The sequence below is a fragment of the Oncorhynchus mykiss genome, chromosome 8 (genome assembly GCF_057628025.1).
Source record: "Oncorhynchus mykiss isolate SJ-2025 chromosome 8, ASM5762802v1, whole genome shotgun sequence".
Taxonomy (NCBI): Eukaryota; Metazoa; Chordata; class Actinopteri; order Salmoniformes; family Salmonidae; genus Oncorhynchus; species Oncorhynchus mykiss.
Window position 1 is genome coordinate 78,848,244 of NC_143029.1, and position 19,453 is coordinate 78,867,696.

The window sequence follows — 19,453 nt, forward strand, 5'->3', positions numbered from 1 at the left end:
CAGTGTCACCAGAAAAGCACCATCACACCTCCTCCTCCATGCTTCACGATGGGAACCACACATGCAGAGATCATCCGTTCATCTACTCTGCGTCTCACAAAGACATGGTGGTTAGAACCAAAAATCTCAAATTTCGACTCATCAGTCCAAAGAACAGATTGCCACAGGTCTAATATCCATTGCTCATGTTTTTTGGCCCAAACAACTCTCTTCTTATTATTGTCCTTAAGTAGTGGTTTCTTTACAACAATTCGACCATGAAGGCCTGATTAACGTAGTCTCCTCTGAACAGTTGTGTCTTCTGAACCGTTGATGTTGAGATGTATCTGTTACTTGAACTCTGAAGCATTTATTTGGGCTGCAATTTCTGACACAACTGATTGGCTCAAACGCATTAAGAAGGAAAGAAATTCCACAAAACAACTTTTAACAAAGCACACCTGCTAATTGAAATGCATTCCAGGTGCCAAAAGTGTGTGAAGCTATCATCAAGGCAAAGGGTGGCTACTTTGAAGAATCTCATATTTTGATTTGTTTAACACTTTTTTGGTTACTATATGATTCCATATGTTTTATTTCATAGTTTGTCTTCACTACAATGTAGAAAATTGTCTACAAAAAAAATTAAAAACTTGAATGAGTAGGTGTGTCCAAACTTTTGATTGGTAATATATATGTGTTGGAGAGGTGGGATAAGACTCGCATCGCAGTGTCGGAGAGGTGGGATAAGACTCGCAGTGTCGGAGAGGTGGGATAAGACTCGCAGTGTCGGAGAGGTGGGATAAGACTCGCAGTGTCGGAGAGGTGGGATAAGACTCGCAGTGTCGGAGAGGTGGGATAAGACTCGCAGTGTCGGAGAGGTGGGATAAGACTCGCAGTGTCGGAGAGGTGGGATAAGACTCGCAGTGTCGGAGAGGTGGGATAAGACTCGCAGTGTCGGAGAGGTGGGATAAGACTCGCAGTGTCGGAGAGGTGGGATAAGACTTGCAGTGTCAGAGAGGTGGGATAAGACTCGCAGTGTCAGAGAGGTGGGATAAGACTCGCAGTGTCGGAGAGGTGGGATAAGACTCACAGTGTTGGAGAGGTGGGATAAGGCCTTGATGTGAAGCAGCTCATCATAGATGATCTCTAGATCATCACCCGTCCTCTGACCAGGACTAGAGATGGAGACAGAGAGAGAGTTCTGTTGATGATTCCTAACTGGTATACAATATATAAGAATGAACTAGGCACGTGTGCATGTGTGTGTCTATGCATGTACTGACGGTTTGCGGAGGATCATGCACAGCAGGGCATCAGGTCCCATCTGGGCGAGGAAGAGGATTGTCTCAGGCAGCTCTTCCTCACTCTCCCTCTTCTCCTCCTCGCTAGGCAATGGGGTGTGCTCCTCCTCATCGTCAAGGAAACGATAGAACAGGTACTTGTCCTGGAAACCCAGCTCCTGGTCCACTAGGGGACACACACACTGGATCAGTAATCAGTGAACTCACATAGTGAGATAGCTGGACACATGGGTTTCACAGCATTTTTATTAGCCAGTCGTGTCAGATCAGTTATTACTTCAATTGGATTTCCTTCATTCCTCTCTCCTCCTCCTTCTCAAAATCCATTGGATGAAAAGGTCACAGGGAACGGACTTCTAACCTTCTCATCCAATGGGTTTTGAAAAAGAGGTGAGGAGAGAGGAATCAAGGAAATGCAATTGAAATTCTCCTTACATGTGATGAAATTGGTGGAGAACATTTGAAGCGTTGTGTCCAATAGAGGGCAGTGTAGTCTCACCATGGTTCAGGACTCCCTCCTCCAGCAGAACCTGCCACATCCCCACAGCGTGAGAACGAGTATGTACACAGGTACTCTGCTGCACCAGCCAGTCTACCAGCTCTGTACCTACACAACACTGCCTGCATCACACACAGTGAGACAGTTTGCATGGACCATAAAGTAACACAAAACATACATATGTATGGGCACACCACACACACACAAACACGTGCAAACGTAAAAAACACACACACCTGTAAGTCTTGAGGTGGTACTTCCTGTCTCTGATCATGTGAGGAGCTCTGGAGAGGATGGCATTCCGCATCACCTTCCCCCCTCGCTGCAGCTTCTCTGATGGAACCTACAGACATAACCCAGGAACACAATATAAGACTTATTTTATCTCTAACATAGCTAGATAGTCACAATCACCGTGAGCATCTCAGCCTCCAGGTGTTAATCATTTCAACTTTGAGCTGAGAAATCCACAAAAAAGAATGAGCCAGGGGACTTTTCATGTCTCCAACAACATAAGCCCTACATTCTCCTCATATTTACTATACACTCGCTAAGCTGTGAATCACAAACACACAACCTGTCCTAACACTCCCAGTTGTCATAGCAACCACACAACTGCTGTCAGGGATCATGAATGAAAGGTGAGAATGAAAGGTGAGAAAAAAAACAATCACACCCACCGACCCACACACAGAGATACTGCTGCTGTCTTAGAACTACAAAAGAGGGCATCATAATTGGGCAGATGGGGCCTTTCTTGCTTGTGCATGAATTATCTCTCATTAGCACAACTACAGAGGAAACTACAACTACATTGCACAGTTCAGGCTAGATATTATTTAACTCAGTAGAAACTTTGCAATGTGTGCATTGATCTCACAGAAAAAAATAGAATGAAAAGGAATTCAAATTATTGAACCAATGTCAGTCAGTTACTTGTTTAAAAAACAAAAAATGACTGACATTTCAGTTAGTTGCTCAGCACTAGTGTGAATACACCCCCCCCCCCCCCCCCCCTTAAACATTTATTAATAGTATCCTCTTGTAGAATACACACACATCTCAGGTCACAGTCTCACTGTACACAGCCTCATTTAAAAAGACAGTACTTTGGGGTTTGTTGAGTGATCAGTGATATTAACTTTAATGAATAACATTGAAAGGGGCCAGCTTACCTTGTTGAGGATCTTGTTCATTAAGTTGAGAGGATCTGAACCTAGACTGTCTTTGTCTTTCAGCCCTTAGGGAGGTGGGAGACAAAGTTATGACCATCGTAATGTGTAAAATGCAATGTTAATAATTCAATATTATTCATTCAACTGGATTGTAGTTGTACTCACTGTCATTGTTGGATCCAGTTTCCATGGCGCCATAGGGAGGGGCCAGAAGTCCAGCCATACACTGACGGTACTTCTACAACACAACACACAGCCTTTAGTCTTCATAATCAATAAACACACACACCATTAGTCTGAACAAGGCTCTATTGCCTTACCCACTCATCACCTCACACCAACATTACAACTCTGGACATTACATCCCTATACGACCCTGAGGAGCTCCATTACCGCTGCCTCCACACTCACCCACAGCCTACACCCTTCCAACAAAACAAAGCCCTTTGTCACCCAGGGATCATTTACATATGGAACATTTCACATTACATAACACACACACACACACAGGGTCAATGAGTATAGCAAGGACAACTGAGTGCAGCGGCATGTGTTTTAGTGCCACTCACTCTTATGTTCATATCTATAGTTTAAGACAAATATTGCAGATTGCTTGACTTCTTTAGCCATGCTTGAATGCTAAACACACAGGGATGAATTATCAACAGAGTTCTCCAGGATAATGTCACTACTCTAAAATCTGTGTGGTCTAAAGTAATTACCAGGCAAGCCATGCCTTTAGGAGCCAAAACACACACAGGAAAATAAGTCCTTTAACATTCAGGAAGCTGCTGACGCGCACACACACTAACAATAGGCTGATTCTTTGAGCAAATCAAAGTCATCACATCCGATGTCAGACAACAGAGCATTGGCAGTACTGAAATCAGAGTTTACCGGGGAGTTTGTACTTTCTATCAATTCATGAATGAGTAAAAAGTCACTTAAGACCAAAACCCACCCTGGCATCTCTCTCTCTCCTCTCTCTCTCTCTCTCTCTCTCTCTCTCTCTCTTCTCTCTCTCTCTCTCTCTCCTCTCTCTCTCTCTCTCTCTCTCTCTCTCTCTCTCTCTCTCTCTCTCTCTCTCTCTCTCTCTCTCTCTCTCTCTCTCTCTCTCTCTCTCTCTCTCTCTCTCTCTCTCTCTCTCTCTTCTCTCTCTCTCTCTCTCTCTCTCTCTCTCTCTCTCTCTCTCTCTCTCTCTCTCTCTCTCTCTCTCTCTCTCTCTCTCTCTCTCTCTCTCTCTCTCTCTCTCTCTCTCTCTCTCTCTCTCTCTCTCTCTCTCTCTCTCTCTCCCAGGGTCTTCTCTACACTTCTCTACGTCTGGGAAGGACCACTAAGAGGAGCTCTCTGCTCCTGTAATCCACACACACACACACACAACCAGGAAGCCAGCAGCATCCTCAGTACTACCCCAGAGGTCTCCTCTCTCTCTGTTGCACCCACTCAGTCCTCTTTGAAACAGCACTCCAGTACTCACACAGAGGTTGCCACGGCAATCAGAGCTTTTCAATGAGCTAGCGGGAGAGCAAGAGAGAGCAAGAGGAGCTAGATAGAACGTAGAGAGGACTGTATATAGAGAGCAGAGAAAGATGGAAAGTGAGAGTGTGTGTGAGAAAGAGAAAAAGTCCCAAGGCACAAGCACCAGACAACATTTTCAATAATAATGAATAGAGCTCAATATTGTTTACACTGAACAGAGACAGACATACTGTCTCTCCGGTCTCTAGGTCATCAGGCTGCTGATTATCCCGCACACCCGTCACCATCGTCTCGCTCGCCAGCGCCTCATGACACTCACCTGGACTCCATCACCTCCTTGATTATGTTCTCTATATCTGTCACTCCCCTTGGTTCTTTCCTCAGGTGTTATTGACTCTGCTTTCATGTCTGTGCGTTGTTTGTGTTTTCATGTTTATTGTTTCATTTATTTATTAAAACACTCGCTCCCTGAACTTGCTTCCCGACTCTTACCGCACTTGTTACAGAATAACACCTCACCTAAGGGAAGCATTAGGGTGAAGCGTTTTATTATTTTATTTTTGTGTCAGTGTAATGACGTTGGGTCCGGGAACTGCTACAGGCTCCCGTGCCTCAGCCGATCTGTCAGGCTCCTGTGCCTCAGCTGGTGTGATCCGTCCGCTCCGCGTCCTGCTGCTGCAGCCGCACTTCGGGGATCTGGCATCTTGGTCATCTGATTATCCCGCACACCCGTCACCATCGTCTCGCTCGCCAGCGCCTCATGACACTCACCTGGACTCCATCACCTCCTTGATTATGTTCTCTATATCTGTCACTCCCCTTGGTTCTTTCCTCAGGTGTTATTGCCTCTGTTTTCATGTCTGTGCGTTTGTATTTTCATGTTTATTGTTTCATTTTGATGCACTGAGAGAGGTAGGCACGCTTTTTCTGTCATCAGAAAAGTTAGATTATTTTAAGTACAAAGTCATACACACAGTGTGTTCATGAATAATGATGTGTATTTAGAGGTTACTCATAAGTGGATGGTATTGTTAAGATGCACTTGTAATTGTACTTTTTAGGATGATATCAACATTCTGAATAAAACATGTGGTTAATAGCTAGCTAAGGTATTAGCAAGCGATTGTATGTGTGAACGATGGCTAGCTCCTCGAATGATCCCAGTCCCTCCTATTGCGCATCTGTTGTAGAAAGAGGCGACGATTCTCAGAACATATGTGCTCTACAAATGTTTTATTTCCTTTCGGATGCAGGGAGTGAGTTCTGCTTAATTAAAACTACCTGATCTCCAAAGTCCACGTCTATAGTCTCAATCAACCACACACAACGCAGAGTTACAGCGGTGCAGTATAGCACCGGCTACACAAGCACCATTGTAGTATGTAATGTCTAAGAAACGTGCTACAAGATGAATAGCTGACTATAAAAGTACCGTAAGAAATGCATCAAAGAATGTTCAAATAGATCATAAAGTAATGTTTAAAAATTACTAACCCTTTCTCTGCCTCCTTATTCCACAAGACAGGTGATGACACACTTTGTGATGACTGTGTGGGGTTGAGATAAATAGTATGTCTGTTAAGGTTTGGGATAGGCTTAGAAAGTTTTGGGGGACTATTGCTTTATCGCTGAAATTGAAGTTGCAACATTTGCAATCAGAAGCAGATGCTTACCCCCAACCACCATCCCTGTCAACAACACACTAGCAAAATTGAAACCTACCCGAAGGTAGCAGTGCTCACTATTGCCCCTAGTGGCCGGTTTCCACGTCATCTCCCAACGTTCTCAGACATGGATGGCCGTTGAATATTGACTTGTATAGCGGGTAAACTGGCTTGGGTCTCTGTAGTAACACTATTACTGTATATCAAGGGTGACCTGGCTGGGACCCCAGTAGTAACACTATTACTATATATCAAGGGTGACCTTTTATTTTTTTACATTTTATTTCACCTTTATTTAACCAGGTAGGCAAGTTGAGAACAAGTTCTCATTTACAATTGCGACCTGGCCAAGATAAAGCAAAGCAGTTCGACACATACAACAACAGAGTTACACATGGAGTAAAACAAACATACAGTCAATAATATAGTATAAACAAGTCTATATACGATGTGAGCAAATGAGGTGAGATAAGGGAGGTAAAGGCAAAAAGGCCATGGTGGCAAAGTAAATACAATATAGCAAGTAAAACACTGGAATGGTAGGTTTGCAATGGGAGAATGTGCAAAGTAGAAATAAAAAATAATGGGGTGCAAAGGAGCAAAATAAATAAATAAATAAAATACAGTAGGGAAAGAGGTAGTTGTTTGGGCTAAATTATAGGTGGGCTATGTACAGGTGCAGTAATCTGTGAGCTGCTCTGACAGTTGGTGCTTAAAGCTAGTGAGGGAGATAAGTGTTTCCAGTTTCAGAGATTTTTGTAGTTTGTTCCAGTCATTGGCAGCAGAGAACTGGAAGGAGAGGTGGCCAAAGAAAGAATTGGTTTTGGGGGTGACTAGAGAGATATACCTGCTGGAGCGTGTGCTACAGGTGGGAGATGCAATGGTGACCAGCGAGCTGAGATAAGGGGCGACTTTACCTAGCAGGGTCTTGTAGATGACATGGAGCCAGTGGGTTTGGCGACGAGTATGAAGCGAGGGCCAGCCAACGAGAGCGTACAGGTCGCAATGGTGGGTAGTATATGGGGCTTTGGTGACAAAACGGATTGCACTGTGATAGACTGCATCCAATTTGTTGAGTAGGGTATTGGAGGCTATTTTGTAAATGACATCGCCAAAGTCGAGGATTGGTAGGATGGTCAGTTTTACAAGGGTATGTTTGGCAGCATGAGTGAAGGATGCTTTGTTGCGAAATAGGAAGCCAATTCTAGATTTAACTTTGGATTGGAGATGTTTGATATGGGTCTGGAAGGAGAGTTTACAGTCTAACCAGACACCTAAGTATTTGTAGTTGTCCACGTATTCTAAGTCAGAGCCGTCCAGAGTAGTAATGTTGGACAGGCGGGTAGGTACAGGTAGCGATCGGTTGAAGAGCATGCATTTAGTTTTACTTGTATTTAAGAGCAATTGGAGGCCACGGAAGGAGAGTTGTATGGCATTGAAGCTTGCCTGGAGGGTTGTTAACACAGTGTCCAAAGAAGGGCCAGAAGTATACAGAATGGTGTCGTCTGCGTAGAGGTGGATCAGAGACTCACCAGCAGCAAGAGCGACCTCATTGATGTATACAGAGAAGAGAGTCGGTCCAAGAATTGAACCCTGTGGCACCCCCATAGAGACTGCCAGAGGTCCGGACAGCAGACCCTCCGATTTGACACACTGAACTCTATCACAGAAGTAGTTGGTGAACCAGGCGAGGCAATCATTTGAGAAACCAAGGCTGTCGAGTCTGCCGATGAGGATGTGGTGATTGACAGAGTCAAAAGCCTTGGCCAGATCAATGAATACGGCTGCACAGTAATGTTTCTTATCGATGGCGGTTAAGATATCATTCAGGACCTTGAGCGTGGCTGAGGTGCACCCATGACCAGCTCTGAAACCAGATTGCATAGCAGAGAAGGTATGGTGAGATTCGAAATGGTCGGTAATCTGTTTGTTGACTTGGCTTTCGAAGACCTTAGAAAGGCATGGTAGGATAGATATAGGTCTGTAGCAGTTTGGGTCAAGAGTGTCACCCCCTTTGAAGAGGGGGATGACCGCAGCTGCTTTCCAATCTTTGGGAATCTCAGACGACACGAAAGAGAGGTTGAACAGGCTAGTAATAGGGGTGGCAACAATTTTGGCAGATCATTTTAGAAAGAAAGGGTCCAGATTGTCTAGCCCGGCTGATTTGTAGGGGTCCAGATTTTGCAGCTCATTCAGAACATCAGCTGAGCAGATTTGGGGGAAGGAGAAATGGGGAAGGCTTGGGCGAGTTGTTGTGGGGGGGTGCAGTGCTGTTGACCGGGGTAGGAGTAGCCAGGTGGAAAGCATGGCCAGCCGTAGAAAAATGCTTATTGAAATTATTGAAACCTGGCTGGGACCCCTGTAGTAACACTATTACTGTATATCACGGGTGACCTGGCTGGGACCCCTATAGTAACACTTGTATAACGTGTGACCTGGCTGGGACCCCTTTAGTAACACTATTGTGTCACGGGTGACCTGGCTGGGACCCCTGTAGTAACACTATTGTATCACGGGTGACCTGGCTGGGACCCCTGTAGTAACACTATTGTAGAACGGGTGACCTGGCTGGGACCCTGTAGTAACAATTGTATAACGAGTGACCTGGCTGGGACCCCTGCAGTAACACTATTGTATAACGGGTGACCTGGCTGGGACCCCTGTAGTAACACTATTGTATCACGGGTGACCTGGCTGGGACCCCTTTAGTAACACTTGTATAACGGGTGACCTGGCTGGGACCCCTTTAGTAACACTATTGTATCACAGGTGACCTGGCTGGGACCCCTGTAGTAACACTATTGTATCACGGGTGACCTGGCTGGGACCCCTGTAGTAAAATGATTTTATCATGAGTTACCTGGCTGGGACCCCTGTAGTAACACTATTACTGTATATCAAGTGTGACCTGGCTGGGACCCCTGCAGTAACACTATTGTTTAAAGGGTGACCTGGCTGGGACCCCAGTAGTAACACTATTACTGTATATCAAGGGTGACCTGGCTGGGACCCCTGTAGTAACACTATTACTGTATATCAAGGGTGACCTGGCTGGGACCCCTGTAGTAACACTATTGTATCACGGGTGACCTGGCTGGGACCCCTGTAGTAACACTATTGTATAATAGGTGACCTGGCTGGGACCCCTGTAGTAAAATGATTTTATCATGAGTTACCTGGCTGGGACCCCTGTAGTAACACTATATCACGGGTGACCTGGCTGGGACCCCTGTAGTAACACTTTTGTATCACGGGTGACCTGGCTGGGACCCCTGTAGTAACACTATTGTATCACGGGTGACCTGGCTTGGACTCCTGTAGTAACAATTGTATAACGAGTGACATGGCTGGGACCCCTATAGTAACACTATTGTATCACAGGTGACCTGGCTGGGACCCCTGTAGTAACAATTGTATAACGGTGACCTGGCTGGGACCCTGTAGTAACAATTGTATAACGAGTGACCTGGCTGGGACCCCTGTAGTAAAATAATTGTATAATGAGTGACTGGCTGGGACCCCTTTAGTAACACTATTGTATAACGGGTGACCTGGCTGGGACCCCTGTAGTAACACTATTGTATCACGGGTGACCTGGCTGGGACCCCTGTAGTAAAATGATTTTATCATTAGTGACCTGGCTGGGACCCCTGTAGTAACACTATTGTATAATAGGTGACCTGGCTATCGCCTGTCAAATGCTGGGACCCCTGTAGTTACACTATTGTTTAAAGGGTGACCTGGCTGGGACCCCTGTAGTAACACTATTGTTTAAAGGGTGACCTGGCTGGGACCCCTGTAGTAACTCTATTGTATAATAGGTGACCTGGCTTGGACCCCTGTAGTAACACTATTGTATAATGGGTGACCTGGCTATCACCTGTCAAATGCTGTGACTGATCTTTGTCTTTCAAACACTTTATGGTTCCTCTCCTTTAACCAGCATGATATGACACTTCAAGACAATAGCAGCAGCAAGCGACTGGCACCCAGGCTAATATCACCCACACAACATAAGATCAGAACACTGAGGATAACTACAGCCTCAGGCCCTTTCTGCTGTATATTTAACCTGCTAAAATAGTCACCAGAGAGACAGAGACACAGAGAGACAGAGCGAGAGACAGAGAGAGAGAGATGGGGGAGTGCACACATACAAAAACCTTGTTATCCCACTAGCACTCCCCCCCCCCCCCCCAACACATTCACACAACGACTGTTTCAGCATGCATCATCCCACTGAAAAGTACAGCAGGTTCCACACAACAAGGACACACACACACAGTGGACCATAGTGGAGGCCTAGGGTTGACAGTGGACCATAGTGGAGGCCTAGGGTTGACAGTGGACCATAGTGGAGGCCTAGGGTTGACAGTGGACCATAGTGGAGGCCTAGGGTTGACAGTGGACCATAGTGGAGGCCTAGGGTTGACAGTGGACCATAGTGGAGGCCTAGGGTTGACAGTGGACCATAGTGGAGGCCTAGGGTTGATAGTGGACCATAGTGGAGGCCTAGGGTTGACAGTGGACCACCCTCTTGTGGCATAAGCGAAAACCACTTCAAAATGTTAAGTGTGTGCCTCTTCTGCCTCACCTCCCCTCTCTCACCTCCCCTCTCTCACCTCCCCTCTCTCACCTCCCCTCTCTCACCTCCCCTCTCTCACCTCCCCTCTCTCACCTCCCCTCTCTCACCTCCCATAGACTCTTGAACTCTCTCTGTTCGATGCGGAGCAGTTCGCTGGTCTCTCTGCTGACGATAGTGGCGTGGCGAGGAGTATTATCCAGAATTGACTCTCCAAACGCCGTCCCGATTCCCAGCGTGCAGATAGTGACAGCATCCTAGACACACACAGAAAGAATACACTCAATTCGTTTCACTTATTTGATTCAATTTAATTCAGTTCCAAATCAATACATCTTTGTCCCCAAAAGGGCAATTCATTTGTAGAACAACCATCACATACAACAGCACTGGGGACAGTTACGCACACACACAAACACACAGAAGACTGTTTCAATCCAGACCCACTATCTACCTAAGGGTCAATGTTGTAAGACTAGTTGTTAAAATTCTATTCTTGCATTCTGTCTAAGATGGCCAGAAAGTGACCCACATACTGATTATAATATGATCATGGTCATTCTGTCTAGGATGGCCAGAAAGTGACCCACATACTGAGAATAACATGACCATGGTCTCTAACTGACAGAGAGCGGACCAATTAGAGTATTGTAAATTATGCCCTCCAAGCATTCATCGGGGCTGTACAGGACTACACAAGTAGTAACACAATTAGAACAGCACAGAACTCTAGATGGAGAACATCAAACTTTAGAGAGAGATCACAGAACTCTAGATGGAGAACATCGAACTTTAGAGAGAGATCACAGAACTCTAGAGCGAACACTGGAAAGAAAACAGAGAACACTAAAGTCTAAAAAGAGAACACTGAACACCAGAGAGAAAACACAGGACAAGCTCCAGGGGGAATACATAGTAACTAAAAGAGGAAAACCAAACACAGAGGTTTAGTAAAAGGTGTGAAGCAGACCTGATTTACCTGGTGGTTGGCTGTTTCTGACACCTTGACGTCCAGAGAGCCAGACAGAACAGCATACCAGCTGGTCCCTATGTCACCCTGGCGGAACACTACACAGAACAGACATAACAGCATATAAGCATTCAGAAATAGTCATAACATTGATGTGCCAAGTCATGGTAAACCTGAAAGCCAATGAGGTATCAGAGAGGCCTTTTTCAAGGTGCTCATACCACTGAGTGAGTGTGAGAGAGTGTGTGCAGATGTCCAAGTGTGTGTATGTATACTTCCAGGTGATGCCTTTCCCCAGGTATTCGTAGAAGGCACAGGAGCAGATCTGCAGCAGCAGGGAGGGGTGGAACCTCTGGAAGGCTTTAAACCCTTTAAGTCTGGTCAGAATGATATCCAGATCCTCTGCTGAACGCTCCGCAGGCCTACAGAGAGAGATGGGGGGTGTTAGTAATAATAATACTACATGGGAGTTATTTAGCACTTTTCAAGGACCCAAAGTCACTTTACAATTATAGAAAGAAAAAGAGTAAAAACAAAACAGAGTTAACAAAAACATGAATAAAGAGAGGGGTGGGCTCAAAGAAGGGAAAGAGGGATGTATCAGTGTATGAGGAGGGGAGGGTTGGGATTTGGATAGGAACACGGTTTGGGGTAGGGGGGCATGTCAAAGAGGTGGCGCTTTAGGAGGGACTGAAAGACAGGGTGGAGGGAGAAAGTTCCAGAGCCTAGGAGCAACCCTGGAGAAGGCCCTGTGGCCAAAGCATCAACCTGGGGATGACAAGATGGGCTGCTGTGGTGAACTGAGTGCGGGTGCAGAAGGTCTGGGCGATAGGGGGAGGGAGGGGTCAAAGCGTTGGGACACAGGGAGCCAATGGAAATTGGAGGACAGGGGTGATGTGCTGTCAGGACTTTGGAGATCACAGGGGAGCTTGAGTTGATGACGGACAGTAGTGAGTAGACGGGAGTAGATTAATGCATGTATGAGGGTTTCAGCGTCAGGACAGGAGTGGGAGGACCTGACTTTGGCAATGTTGCGGAGGTGGAAGATTGAAGACTTGACAGTCTGTCCTATATGGAGGTCAAAGGAGAGGGTGGAGTTCAGGATTACACCAAGGTTGCGTGCATGGAGGGAGAGACAGTGGTGTTGTCAATGGTGAAGGTGAGGTTGCAAGCTTTGTTGAGGGTGGATTTGGTGCCTATGAGGAGTTGTTTTGTTTCATCACTGTTGAGCTTGAGAATGTTATTTTGCATCCATGTTTTTATTGCAGAGAGACAGGATTCAATGTGGGTTGAGGAAGGATTTGCTGCTGAGGTAGATCTGGGTCTCATCGGCATAGCAGTGGAAGTCAAGGTTGAAGTGACGGAAGGTTCTGACCAAGGGGGAGGATGTACATGAGGAGTAAGCGACCCTGGGAGACACCCAGTATAACTGCAGCTGAGTCTGAGGTGTGGCCATTGAGGGTCCGGTTTGTGAGGTATGTTTGTAGCCAGGAGAGTGCGGTGCCCTCATCACACAGACCCTCCAGCCTGGTGAGGAAGCTCTGATGACTCACTGTGTCAAAAGCAGCACTCAGATCAAGTCGAATCAGGATGTGGAGGGCAGCAGCAGAGGAGAGGAGGTCATTGATAACTTTGAGGAGTGCAATTTCAGTACTGTGGAGGGGGCAGAAACCAGACTGGTGGGGCACGAACAGGTTGTTGATTAGCAGGTGGGTTTGTAATTGGAAGGCAGCAGCACGTTCCAGTCTTGGCAAGGAAGAGAGGAGAGACAATAGTTAATTTTCAGGATGAAAAAATGTAACCATGAACGTTTTCTTGCGCCACTGTCACAGACATAGTTGGCTACCGGGCATTTAAATTCAGCAAGAAAACAAATTAAACGCACATAACCTAGCTAGCTAGTAATTATCAATATAACCAGGAAGAATCTAGGCAGGTGGAGGTAATCACAGCAGTGCAGTCCAGACTCCGAGGTAGGCTAACAGCCAACTAGCAAGCACTAATAAGCCACGGCTGTAAAAGTCAAAGCTCCAATAGGCCTGAAAGTGCATAAAAACAACAGGTCGAAAAGTAGAGAAGCAGCAGTCAAGCATGACAGCAGATACTCTCACCCGGAAGTGTGTGTGTGTGTTTGCTCTCCTCTTTTCTGTTCTCTGTGATAGCTGTAGGCGTTCTGTCGCTAAGGGCCCCCTCCAGAGTGTGGATGTAAGCGTAAAGACACACCACTGACTGAGACAAAATCATTCAGAGAAACTCACAGAGCAGTCTGTTCACATCTCTTTTCTCTCGATCTCCCCTCCCTCTCTCACTCTTTGTCTCTCTCTCATTCACCCACTCCCATAAACACAAGTATGCATACACTGTGCCTAGCCATGGGTGATGTTGAGACACCATATGACCTCCAGCTCTCCTCTGACACTGGTGACTCACTGAGTGTGAGAAGTCCACTGAATGGCTAGTACATATTGACCTGCTCATGCATTAGCTATTCTCTTCAGATACTCTCTCCTAGGCCTTGGTTAATTCCTTTTTCTCTAATCTGCCTTGTCTTTCCATCCATCTTTCTCCTTTCCTCTCAGACCTTCTCATGTCACAAGAGTCCAAGCTGAAGGAAAAATTCTGCCTAAGGACCACAGCTCTCTCTCTCTCTGTGGGTTTAATCTGTTAGACAGGTGGTCTCTAATCTCTGCCCCCACACACACACAGACAGTTGTGTTAAAGACTCACGGGCCTACATAATACAAGACCAACCTGTTCCTCAGCGTTGACCCAGATGTCTAGAATAAGGGATTACAGGTGACACAGAGACCACCTTCATCTGGCTCTCTTTCTCCATCTCTCTGTTTCTCTCTCTCGCCATACCTCCCCGCTCTCCCTGCATCACACAGCATTTCCAGTAGAATGTGCATCTCTCTGAAGCTGATGTGGTCTGAAAGCAGCTCACACCACCTTCAACCTGTAGGTCACATGATTCATCCTCCTGTTACTCTCACGCTCTCTTTCCTTCTGTCTACACTGAAAATAGTTTCCCACCTGATATTACAGCTAAACCAAAATGACACATACACAACTCTGACTAGGGCTGAGGCACAGTGAGACATATTCTAGCAGGTGGTACAGATGAGAGAGGACAGGACAGGAGGAGAGGACTGGAGAGGAGAGACCAGATAGCTCCAGAATCTTACTCTGCAGCACCCAACGGTTCGATGAGGTCTCTGTTCATTACTTCATCAAAATATATAGCTTTCCAAACAAATAGTTTCCATTTTGTATTATTTCAACCAAATGCAGCTAGTGCCGTTTTTTCAAATGAGAAGGACCTGCACTTAAATATTCTGAGATAAATGTTATGTTTTCATCTCCATTTGTAATGTGTTGCTGTCTGCCCTGAAGCACTGTCACCTTCTGTACTACAGATCAGCTCTGTCACTTACAGCCAACTGAAGTCAGATGAGATATCATGTAATAGCGTACACGTATTACTGTCCACATTAGAGGTTGACCGATTAATTGGAATGGCCGATTTATTAGGGACGATTTCAAGTTGTCATAACAATCGCTAATCTACATTTTTGGATGCCGATTATGGCCGATTATATTGCAATCCATTAGGAGACTGCATGGCAGGCTGACCACCTGTTACGTGAGTGCAAGGAGCCATGGTAAGTTGCTAGCTAGCATTAAACTTACCTTATAAAAAAACAAATCAACCTTAACATAATCACTAGTAAACTACACATGGTTGATGATATTACTAGTTTAACTAGCTTGTCCTGTGTTGCATTTAATCAATGTGGTGCCTGAAATTGTGTCACTTCTCTTGCGTTCTGTGTAAGCAGAATCAAGGTAAATGCAGCAGTTTGGGCCACCTGGCTCGTTGCGAACTGTGTGAAGACCATTTCTTCCTAACAAAGACAGTAATTAATTTGCCAGAAGTTTACATAATTATGACATAACATTGAAGGTTGTGCAATGTAACAGCAATATTTAGACTTAGGGTTGCCACCCGTTCGATAAAATACGGAACGGTTCCGTATTTCACTGAAAGAATAAAGGTTTCGTTTTTAAAATGATAGTTTGCGGATTTGACCATATTAATGACCTAAGGCTCGTATTTCTGTGTGTTATTATATTAAGTCTATGATTTGATAGAGCAGTCTGACTGAGCGGTGGTAGGCAGCAGCAGGCTTGTAAGCATTCATTCAAACAGCACTTTCCTCCATTTACCAGCAGCTCTTCGCAATGCTTGAAGCACAGCGCTGTTTATGACTTCAAGCCTATCAACTCCCGAGATTAGGCTGGCAATACTATAGTACCTATTAGAACATCCAATAGTCAAAGGTAAATGAAATACAAATGGTAGAGAGAGAAATGGGGCGGCAGTGTAGCCTAGTGGTTAGAGCGTTGGACTAGTAACTGTTGGACTAGTAACCAAGTTCAAAACCCCAAGCTGACAAGGTACAAATCTGTCGTTCTGCCCCTGAACAGGCAGCCCCCCACTGTTCCTAGGCCATCATTGAAAATAAGAATTTGTTCTTAACTGACTTGCCTAGTTAAATAAATGTAAAATAAAAATAGTCCTATAATAACTACAACCTAAAACTTCTTAAATATTGAAGACTCATGTTAAAAGGAACAACAATCCTTGTTCTGACCAAGAACTTAAACGTCAGCTTTTTTACATGGCACATACTTTCTTCTCCAACAGTGTTTTTGCATTCATTTAAACCAAATTGAACATGTTTCATTATTTATTTGAGACTAAACTGATTTTATTTTCGTATTAAGTTAAAATAAGTGTTCATTGTTCATTTAGTATTGTTGCAATTCTCATTATTACAAATATATATAACAAACAAAAAAAATGACAAATAATAAAATAGAAATCGGCATCGGCTTTTTTTGGTCCTCCAATTATTGGTATTGGTGTTGAAAAATCAAAATCGGTCAACCTCTTGTCCACACACAGACACACACTGACATTAGCTGTGTAACAGTTATCGGATTTATCATTGTTGCCTGGGCTTATTGATTTGGACATTGTGTGTGTGTGTGTGTGTGTGTGTGTCCATCATGCCCGCCGTAACCTTAGTCCATCCCCCTGATGGTGGAGATAGCCCCCCCTTGTGTTATCAACCAGCATTGTCATGGGCTGCATCTCAACAGTTTAACATGGCTTCCTTTCATTGATCTACACTGACTGGGCAGGTAGGGATTCCTATTACCATTAGAAACATTTCTCTGTTTCCTAACTTCATTACAAAGAAGGAAATAGAAAAACAGAGAGAGAGAGCAATGAGCTCCCATTGCCGATGGTTACCTGTGGATGTCAAATCAAATAAGTTTTATTGGTCGGGTACATATTTTGCAGATGTTATCGCAGGTGCAGCGAAATGTTCATGTTTGTATCTCCAATCGTGCAGTAATACCTAACAATACAACAATACAAAATAAAGAAATATCAGAATGAGCAATGTCAGAATTTCTTCAGGTTTCTAAGGTTGAAGAGGCGTTGTTGTGCCTTCTTCACCACACTGTTTGTGTGGATGAACCGTTTCAGGTTGTCAGTGATGTGCAAGCATTGGAACTTGAAGCTTTTCACCCTCTCCACTGTGACCCTGTTGGGGATCCACAATCAGCTCCTTCATTTTGTTGAGGGAGAGGTTATTTTCCTAGCACCACTCTGCCAGGGCTCTCTGCACATGCTCTGATGACGCGGCTTGGGATGCCGTCTGGGCCGGCAGCCTTGCAAGGGTTAACACACTTAAATGTCTTACTCATGCTGGCCGTCGAGCTCTTCTAGCCTTATTCTATTCTGCTCAATGCTAATCAATCCTATTCCACTCCATTCCCAAGCATCTCAAGGCTAATATTCTCATGAGATCTTTGAACTGTGTTCAATACAAACTACATTAACCTGCAGATACAGATTCAATATTTGCCATTGGTTCTTGTGTGTGTGAGTGTGTGAGTCCACAAACACTATTAAAAAAATGATTCTGGGGTGAATTGAAATAGACTAAAAAAAAAACAACCAACATATACTTATATAAAAGTAATTTCAAAGATTTGTTCATTTCATTTTACCAACCAAAGAAATGTTTTAAAATGATAAATTGAGTACATTTTAATATTATTTCTCCACTTAACAATAAATTATTGCAACCACTTGCCCGTATTTAGAGGATTGTAGGTAATTCATTTTTTTTTAACTTTGATTATTTTACAGAATGTTGTAAGCATATTCGAAGAAATACAATTAGTTCTATATTAGTATTAAGCAGCTTGTTGTGTCAAGAGGTGTAATGTATTATAACGAACGATATCAAAACCAGACAAATGTACGTTCAATGATCAGGCTACCCATTCCCCCCACCACCATAAAGACAGAGGCAAATTCAGCGTCATGCAATGCATGCAGTTCTACCTCCAGGTAGACTGCTGCTGGTGGATTTAGCACTGTGCTCAACAATGCCTGACAAATTGGTTAAAATGGAAAAGTATTAAATAGATTAAACAGTGTTCAACATTGAGTTTTATTAACACTAGTATGTCAGCTGTACTAAATGTGTGTGACATCAACTCACATATTACCACATTATCAGTAAATCCAACACGTTTTTATGGCTATTATAAATTCCCTGGACTTACTTTATTTGTGTAAATCCCAAACAATTTATGAAATATTTTTTTACTAAAAGAAAATGTGACGTTGCATCTACTAATAAGAGTAAGTGTTTTGTTGTTGCGTTCATTTTTTAAAGTAGATTCAACACAATGTTTTTTACAGTGCCGGCTGACAAATTACCCTGCAATGAAGAGATTGGATTTGCGCAAACCTGCCCCAAGCCCAAAAATAAACCAACCCTACACACACGACTGTTTTTTGTAGGGTAGAAATTACCCATCGCAGACTACAATAAAGTTCTGTCTAAATTCACAAGAGATAAAAAGTGATAATGCTGCGGGTGGTGAGGAGGATTAACGAGTGAAACAGAAAACCATGAACCTACAACGCCTTTGTGAACGACTAGCAAATAGACAAACACAGCAGGTAAATGCCCTATGAATAACCTAACCTGGGAATGGTCTTCAATTTGTACCTCGACCGAATGTGAATATGTCAATGACATTTGATACACAATAACAAAGCCGCCTTCGCACTCAGGCATGCACACAATCAGAGATTGCCGGTTAAGATGACAAATCGTAATGTTGATGCTGATTAATGAATGGAACCCAAATTCGTTGTTTTCAGCGGTTTAGGATGCCGTGACCAAAAGGCGGGAATGTTTATTACCCACCTTTTATCCAGACATTCGACCCATTCAGCCAAAGGAGACGAGTTGGGTGATGTTTCTATAGCGACCATATTTCCAGATAATGTGTGATTGAGAAACCGGGAGATGCTGAAAACGGCTTCAGCGTGGTGGTTATCCGTGCAGTCGTCGTTCATGAGCTGAACTCGCGACTCCGCCCCTTGGCTGATCCTGGGCTGAGGTTTAACGGTATGAGGCTACTCTACCCCCTCAGGACATTAACAACCAACGAGTGAAATTGATTTGCTAAATAATAGGCTATAATTTTTGTTTAAAGATGCCATTCTTCGAGTTGATAATAAAAAGATTTAGAGAATATTTTTTCAGAAACGTGTAATGTGTTGATGATAGTGATACTGACTAGGTTAATGAAATTGTCTTCACCTATTCAGTCCTTTCATACCATAACTGAAAAGAGATGAAGAGAGGAGGAAAAAGAGAAAGGAAAATCAATCAACCTTTAGATCATTCTCTATTAGCTT

At 44.2% G+C, this 19,453-nt stretch overlaps 1 protein-coding gene across 1 annotated transcript in view; it reads right to left on the minus strand.

The window, feature by feature from the left end:
- Nucleotides 1-19,102, minus strand: part of LOC110530658 (rap guanine nucleotide exchange factor 4) — a 32,893-nt gene extending 13,791 nt beyond the window's left edge. Inside the window, exons 1-10 of the mRNA XM_090183149.1 lie at nucleotides 18,957-19,102; nucleotides 11,932-12,074; nucleotides 11,662-11,750; nucleotides 10,793-10,939; nucleotides 3,123-3,195; nucleotides 2,958-3,022; nucleotides 2,019-2,125; nucleotides 1,783-1,904; nucleotides 1,266-1,449; nucleotides 1,073-1,157 (exon numbers count right to left, since the gene is read on the minus strand). Of these exons, the coding sequence (XP_090039275.1) occupies nucleotides 1,073-1,157; nucleotides 1,266-1,449; nucleotides 1,783-1,904; nucleotides 2,019-2,125; nucleotides 2,958-3,022; nucleotides 3,123-3,195; nucleotides 10,793-10,939; nucleotides 11,662-11,750; nucleotides 11,932-12,074; nucleotides 18,957-19,024 (1,083 nt within the window). The 5' untranslated portion in view covers nucleotides 19,025-19,102. The remainder of the gene's footprint in view (nucleotides 1-1,072; nucleotides 1,158-1,265; nucleotides 1,450-1,782; nucleotides 1,905-2,018; nucleotides 2,126-2,957; nucleotides 3,023-3,122; nucleotides 3,196-10,792; nucleotides 10,940-11,661; nucleotides 11,751-11,931; nucleotides 12,075-18,956) is intronic.
- Between the last annotated feature and the right edge of the window lie 351 nt (nucleotides 19,103-19,453).